This window comes from Lipotes vexillifer, unplaced genomic scaffold, assembly GCF_000442215.2.
Source record: "Lipotes vexillifer unplaced genomic scaffold, Lipotes_vexillifer_v1.1 scaffold1011, whole genome shotgun sequence".
NCBI classification, from domain to species: Eukaryota; Metazoa; Chordata; class Mammalia; order Artiodactyla; family Lipotidae; genus Lipotes; species Lipotes vexillifer.
Window position 1 is genome coordinate 3,781,283 of NW_006787698.1, and position 6,969 is coordinate 3,788,251.

The 6,969-nt window shown below is 61.1% G+C and overlaps 2 protein-coding genes across 2 annotated transcripts in view; both read right to left on the reverse strand.

The window, feature by feature from the left end:
* Positions 1–923, reverse strand: part of PRAM1 (PML-RARA regulated adaptor molecule 1) — a 6,870-nt gene extending 5,947 nt beyond the window's left edge. The window contains exon 1 of the mRNA XM_007460752.1: positions 757–923. Coding sequence (XP_007460814.1) covers positions 757–923 — 167 coding nt within the window. The remainder of the gene's footprint in view (positions 1–756) is intronic.
* A 4,978-nt stretch (positions 924–5,901) lies between these two features.
* Positions 5,902–6,969, reverse strand: part of ZNF414 (zinc finger protein 414) — a 5,198-nt gene continuing 4,130 nt past the window's right edge. The window contains exons 7-10 of the mRNA XM_007460753.1: positions 6,805–6,942; positions 6,674–6,724; positions 6,069–6,242; positions 5,902–5,975 (exon numbers count right to left, since the gene is read on the reverse strand). Coding sequence (XP_007460815.1) covers positions 5,902–5,975; positions 6,069–6,242; positions 6,674–6,724; positions 6,805–6,942 — 437 coding nt within the window. The remainder of the gene's footprint in view (positions 5,976–6,068; positions 6,243–6,673; positions 6,725–6,804; positions 6,943–6,969) is intronic.

Consider the following 6,969-nt stretch of genomic DNA (forward strand, 5'->3'; position numbering starts at 1 on the left):
AAAAACCATATGATCATCTCAATAGATGCAGAAAAAGCTTTTGGCAAAATTCAACACCATTTATGATAAAAAAAAAAAAAAAAAAATCTCACAAAGGCCCTGAACGGTAGATTCGACCTCCCCTACCCAGTCACCTCCTTGGCCTCCCCTTCTCCCATCTCCTGCCCTCTGCCCCCATATTCCTTATTAGAGAGGCCTTCCTCCCAGACCACCCTAATTAAAAAAAGAAGATTGGATTCCCCCTTCCCAGGATTCTTTATCCTCCCCAACCTGCCTGATGTTTCTCTTAGTTAGTACCTGCCACCTTGTATCATTCTATTTATTTTACTTAATACTTTTTTTTGGGGGGGGGGGAGCGGTGGCCATGCCTCGTGGCATGTGGGATCTTAGTTCCCCGACCAGGGATTGAACCCACGCCCCCTGCATTGGAAGCGCAGAGTCTTAACCACCGGACTGCCGGGGAGGTTCCAATACTTGTTTTTTAAATGTGTCTTGACTATTTGTGGGATTTTTTTTTTTGTTCTGGTCTGTCTCCTCCTCCTTTCCCCAGCCCCTGTGGACTGTCAGCGTCCCGAGGGCAGCAGCTTGTCTTGTGCATTGCTGTCCTGCCAGTGCCTGGCCTGCGCTAAGATGCTCGGTAATTCTTCCTTGAAATAAAGAATGTACAGGACACAGAGACAGGCATATGGGCGGCCTGACCATCACGTTCTCACACAGACTCAACGTGGAGAGACACTAAGAGACCTGGAGACAAACCTGAGGGCAGGGCCCCACAGTCCCAGACACCCCGACTGATGGTCAGGGATGCCCACCAGGCCCGGCAGGCAGGCCCCCGAGCGTGCCGAGCGTGGGCACGCGCACCAGCCCTGGCACAGGAAGTCTGTCCCAGGTATGGTCTTGACCGGCCCCACATCCTTGGTCATGGACACAGGAGATGCACAAGTAGGCCAGGCCTGCTGTGACCGGACAAGTCACCCCAGAGGTGGCCCTGCCACAGCTCCAAGACCTGGCTTCACCTGGGGTCGAGGAGATCGGGGAGGGGAAGGGTACGACCTTGGGGACTTTGCCCCCGCCTGTGCCTCACTCTGCCCTGATCTGGAGAACAAGGAAAGGTGCTGGGGCCTGAGACGCCTCTGTGGAAGCCCCCCTACCTGGTGGGTTGGGGCAAGGCTCCCAGGGGGCCAGAGAAGCCAGGGTCAGCAGGTCAGGCCTTGGGGCGCTGCTGGGGTGGGGGGTGGGCAGCGTGTGCGTGACCTGCTTTGTCGCCCCCAGGAAGGCCCTGCCCCTCACCCTGGCTGCCTGTTACCGGGTTGCTATTCATGGGGGGAGGGAGGGGGGGCGGTCGTCTGGGCAGTGCCACCCATCCCCCTTCTAGTCACAGCCTCAGCCTCTGCTACAGGCCCCTCGGGGGCCTGAGCTGTCCCAGAGGTGGGTCCTGGCTGCCTCCTACCTCTGGGCGTTTGTGTCGGTCACAACCCTGAAAAGCTGCCTGCCCCTCTGCCGCCCCGCTCTTGGAATGTGCCTTCCAGTTTCCACCCGTGGCATCCCTTGCCTCCGGCCAGTGGGGGGCTCTCCCAGGGCTCGGGGGCTCACTCACCATGGCTGCAGGCGGGTGACGGGCCACAGGGCGAGTGGGACCTGAGCCAGGGTTGCTGCCTTCAGGAAGTGACTGTAGCTTCTGCTCCACGGGCCCCACGGGGTGGGGTCTACTGGCCAGGCGGGAGGGCAGAGGAGGAAGGGGAGGAGGGGGGACAGCCCCAGCCTGTCTTCAGGTCCTGCTGGGAGCTTCTTGAATTCCTGTTCTGCGCTGTGCTTTGTGCATCATTTCTCAGCAGACACCCAACGGTCACTCGTTTCTCGACTCTGCTGGCCCCCTCTCCCCCGCCCCATGCCCTGCTGTGTGCTGACCTCCGGACTCCAAGACGGACTCATGCCAGGCCCTGAGGACCTCCTGCCGACAGAGGCAGGCCAAGGCCAACTCCTCCCAGGGCCTCTGTGGGAGGGGAGTGGTAGTTCTCAGCGGGGAAGGGGCACGGCCAGTTCTGGGCCGTGAGACCCCAGGAGTCGAGCGAGCGAGCCTGACGGGTGAGGCCCTCCTGCTGGCTCTTGTTGCCTCAGTCCGCCTTCCTCATTTCAGCACTTCCTTGTAGCCTGATTTCCAGCTCAAAGCAGGACTTAGGACTTCCCTGTTACAGGGGCAACTGTAACACGGGCCGAGGGCCCAGGTGGGATGGCACGTTTGGTGGTGGGTGGGTGGGGAGTGTCCAAGGCTCCCAGAGGACAAGAAAAGGAGGAAAATGGGGACAGCTGGGAGGCCAGCAGAGGGGGGGTGAAGGTGGTAGGCAAGATTAGAGCTGTGAGGGTGCAGGGTGCGAGGCCAGACAAGGGAGACCCTGATGGCAGGGCTCGGTCCCCAGGAGGTCAGTGTCCTCGGGCTCATAGAGAAAGGGAGAAAACACCCAGTGGGAGAGTGCAGAGCCCTGATTCTCAGTTCGGCTATGCCACCGGGATCCTTTGAGTTCACAGAAAGACAGAAGCTCCTTGCGATTCTGACTTAGTTGGTCTGGGGTGTGGCCTGAGCCTGGGGGTTTCTTACACACCCTCAGGGGGATTCTAGTGTGCAGCTGAGGAGCACTGGTGCCCACAAGTCACCCTGAGACCCCGAGAAAGTGTGGGTTGTGCCTCGGGTCAGGTGGGGCCTCAGATTCTGAAACATCCCAGGTGATGCCCATACTGCTGGTCCAAGGATCACAGCAAGAGTAACAAAGATGTATTGAAGTCTCCAGAAAGATCCACATGAGACAGGGACGGAGGCTGGGCATGGCATTCCCAGCAGAAGCCCTTCACTCGCCTCTGCCATGAAGGCCACAGACTGCAGTCGGCAATGACTCTGCCTGTGTCTGCTCTTAAGAGCACAGCTTGGGGATTCTGGAGCCTCTGTGCCTGTGCATCCCTGTCCTTGACCGGACAGACATGCACTCTGGGTCACATTTCCGGATGTTGGTCCGCCTCCGAGTAGGAGGCTGGGGATGATGATGAGGTCTGGGTCCTGGAGCGGCTCAGCCTGTTCAACGTGAGCCTGCAGTCTCAGGCCAACCTGCCCCCTCTGGGGCAGCTGTGTAAGGTGGGTGCCTGCTTGGATGCGCCGGCCCCTCATTCATTCTCCCTTCAGACCGACACTCTTGGGCGCCCTCTGCTGGGCGGAGCCGGGGCCCTAAGAGGACTCAGCTTTCAGGCATCCTGGAGTTGGCATCCTGGGTGGAGGGACCCTCTGTGGGGCTCCCAGCTTGGTTGGCCAGAGGGAGGTCAGGGGCTGCAGGAGCGCAGAAGGGACAGTGGGAACAGTAAGACTTCCAAGGCGACAAAGGTTGGATGGGAGTTGGGAGGGGGTGAGGGTAGGGGTCAGTTTTCAGAATGACCCAACTCCCTAGGCCTCAGGGCAATTTCAGCTTGCTCCAGAGGGCAGCGAGGGGCCCAGGGGGGACTGTGGACCCACTGTACCCATGGGAAGGGGCCGTTGCATCTTTGTGGGTGACATGGTTGAGGGGGGGCGGCACCTGGACCAAGATACCTGGGTCTCTCTGGGAAGGTCCTGACAGACGGAAGTGGCACTGCCTAGATTCGGGGGTGCCTGAATGAGGGGCTTGATGGGGAAAACTCCAGGGGCTGGGGGACCCTGGTACCCTGGAGATGGAACACCAAGCCCTGAAGATGCAGGAAGGGGTAGGCCTAGAGCCGTATTCCCAAGGGTGTCTAGGGGCCTTGTGAGTGCAGGAAAAGGGGAGAGTGCCCTTTGGGCCTTGCCGCCTGGGTTTTCTCATCAGTGGTAACTGCCCCGCTTCTGGGGTGGTGCAGAATCGGTGACTTGGAACCGGGCCCGGCTAGAGTCAGGGCTCAGTGAGCTTACCCTCCTAGCCTCACCTCTATCTGTAAAGTGGGCCCCTTGACCCACCTCCTCCCCAGGTTCCTGAGAGGGTCCCAGGCAGCCGGCCACAGGCTTGGTGGTTGGAGTGATGTCAACCACCTGCGAACATTTCCCAAGCCCCCTCCCTTGCTCCCCATCCCTCTTTTGAATCCTCACAAGAACTCCAAAGGATGAGCATTCATGACACTCATTTTAAGGAGTAAGAAACTGAGATGCAGAGAGACTGAGTCTTTCCCAGGATCACCCAGCTGTGGTTCCAAGGCTTCTGGCTGAGAAGGGGGAGGGGAGCTCACAGGGGGCCTGAGCCCCAGGGTTCCCTGATGGCCCATCTGGCCCTACAGCAGGTGCTCAGTGACAGCCGCTTCAGCTGCAACCCCATCAAGGACACTGGAGCCCTAAAGCCCCTTGTGAGGCTGAGGGTAGTGGGGCAGGAAGGCGGGCAGGCCGGCTCCTGGGTCCAGGTGGGACAGGTCCAAAGCGTGCCCAGATCTCCCTGTTGCCCTTCTCAGGAGAAGCTGAAGGGCCTTCAGAACTTGGAGCTGTTCAACTTCGAGGAGTCACAGCAGCTGCGCTAACGGAGCAGGATTTTGAGTCGTTACCCGAGCTTGGCTACCTGGATGGCTTCGATGCTGGGGACGTTGCTCAACTCTGAGACTGAGGCCAACATGCTGGGGGACGAAGATTCTGAGGAGGACTAGGGGGAGGATGGTAAGGGGGGCGAGGGGAAGATGGGAGGCTGGTGAGTGAGGGGTGTGAGGCCTGGGGACTCCACCCAGGGGGTGACTAATGTCTTGCTGGCCACAGATAAAGGACAACTCTGATGACTTGGAAGATGGAGGAGATAAGGAATGAAACAGGGTGGGGTAGGGCTGGGGACCTGGTCCTTGGGTTCTTGCTCACAGGATGTCTATGTTCCCCAGGAGGAAGAGGAGAGAGATGCTGAGTGTGGTCCTGAGAAGAGGAGGTGGAGAGGTTCAAGATGGGGCCTTGTGGGCTACTAGGAGAACAGGATCTTCATCCAGAGAGCTGAAGGGAGCTGTGGGGAGCGGTGGGGGTACTAGGCAGGGGAGGAGCACAATTGGAAGAGTTCCCTGTTTCCAGAGGTGTTCAGACTGGGGGGAAGGGCAGGGGGGTGGTTGCCTCCGGTACTCCAGAATGGGGGCGGCGGGGGGGCCGGCGGGATTGAAGCCTGGGCTGGAAGGGAGCAAGATGCAGGAAGTAAAGCCGGGCCCCGAGGGGTGGCTGCCAGCAATGCGTGGGACTTCCATACCCTGGAGGCTTGACCCTCAGGGTTCTGGTGACAGCAGTGTGGTACCAGATTTTGAACTCTGGCCCCAGCCTGACTTCCCAAGAAGGAAAGGAAAAAGAGGACCTATATGGGGGAGAGGTGAGAAGGGAGGAAGCCCAGGCTCCCCAGGGCTGGCCTTGACCCACCCTCCTCCTCAGAGCTGGGGCAGGGGGAGGAGGGGAAGTGGGCAGCCGAAGACAGTGAGGAGGAGGATGACGATGAGGCCTGACCTCCCGCCTGCCAGAGTGCCCAGCCCTGGGGGCCCTAGCACCTCCCTTCTACTGCTGGGACTGCCCTACCACCCTGTCACCTCCCTGAGAGTCAGTGCATGCCTCAGGACCTGGGGGGCTGCAGCTGGGCGGGTGCTCCTGACTCCTGGAAGTTTTTAAATAAAACTGGAAAACTTCCGTCTCAACTGGTTTCTGGAAGTGGTGGGACAGGACAGAAGACCACCTACAGCTGTCCCACTGTTGAGGTTGACAGGGAAGGTGGGACACGGGTGGGCTGTGAGGGGGAGGCCTGCCCCCTTCCGAGGTGGGAGCGCCCCAGGACTGCACTGGAAGGGCATGGGACCCAGACACAGCACAGGCTGGCTCATCTGCCTCCTTTATTGTCCCGCCACCCCGCCCATCGCAGGCCCCCCTAAAATTACAAAACTACCCACAGCCCACCCGCAACACGGCGTGGTTCAGAGCGGCGAGAAAACCGGACACTCCCCCTCTGACAGCAGCGGCGACACCTTGGGTGCCAGCGGGGCCGGGTCTGGGTGGAGCAGAGGAGGGGGCGCCTGAGCCTCAGCCCCGCCCCTCGCCTCAGGGCCCCCGCCCTCCCCACCCGCGCGCTCCCGGGCCTTACCCGCCGGCGCGTCTGGGCGCGGCTGCCCGGGCGCCAGGGCCGCGGGGGCGATGGGGCGGTGGTCCTCCAGGTGTAGGGTCATGGCGGGCCGCGAGGCCGTGGAGAAGGCGCACTGCATGCACGAGTAGCGGCCGCGCGTGTGCTCCCACACGATGCGGCTAGTGGCCGCGTGCCCTGCGGGCAGGCGGGACCCCGTCAGCCCTGGGCCCTGGGCGAGGGCGAGGACCGGGGCGAGGGCGGGTCGGACCTTTCTCCCCGCCTCCCCCTCAGCTCCCAGGCGCCAGGGCTCTGGAACGGCTGATCCCTTTCTCCCGGGCGTTTCCCCATGTATTTGGGGGCACCAAACTTGACTTATCTGCGTTCCCCTCTCCCATCCTCTAAACCAACGTAGGGGAAAGGACTCGGGAACCGGGTGAGAGTTTTACACGGAAACGCCGGCGCAGATAAAGAGCAGGGGCCATAATTTTTTAAGGCAAAATCCTGTATTTCGGGGGTGACATTTCTGGCCACCTGGGAAGGGGGTGGGCACCGCTGCCTCCCAGTATCCCCTATGCCCCGCAGCGGAGAAATCCCCTCCACCCTCCCCGGTGATCACCTGCACGCACCTGAGGGCGTATCGGAGCCGCCCTGGGGTCTTCGCGGGCTGCCGCCGGCACCTGCGGTAAATGGGCGGGTCAAGGTCAGTAGTCAGAGGGAGCCCAGCCCACCGTTCAGGCAGCCCTGCCCCCACACTCACCTTGGCTCTTTTTCCAGACTGCGGCGCTGGAGGCGGGCTGCCCGGGAGCGGCGGCCAGAAAGGGGCGCGGGCGTGGGGGGCTTAGGCCAAAAGGCGCGGGGTTCAAGTAGGGCAGTAAGGGCCCGGTGGGGGCAGGGGGAGGGGTCGTGAACGGCTCCCGGAGCC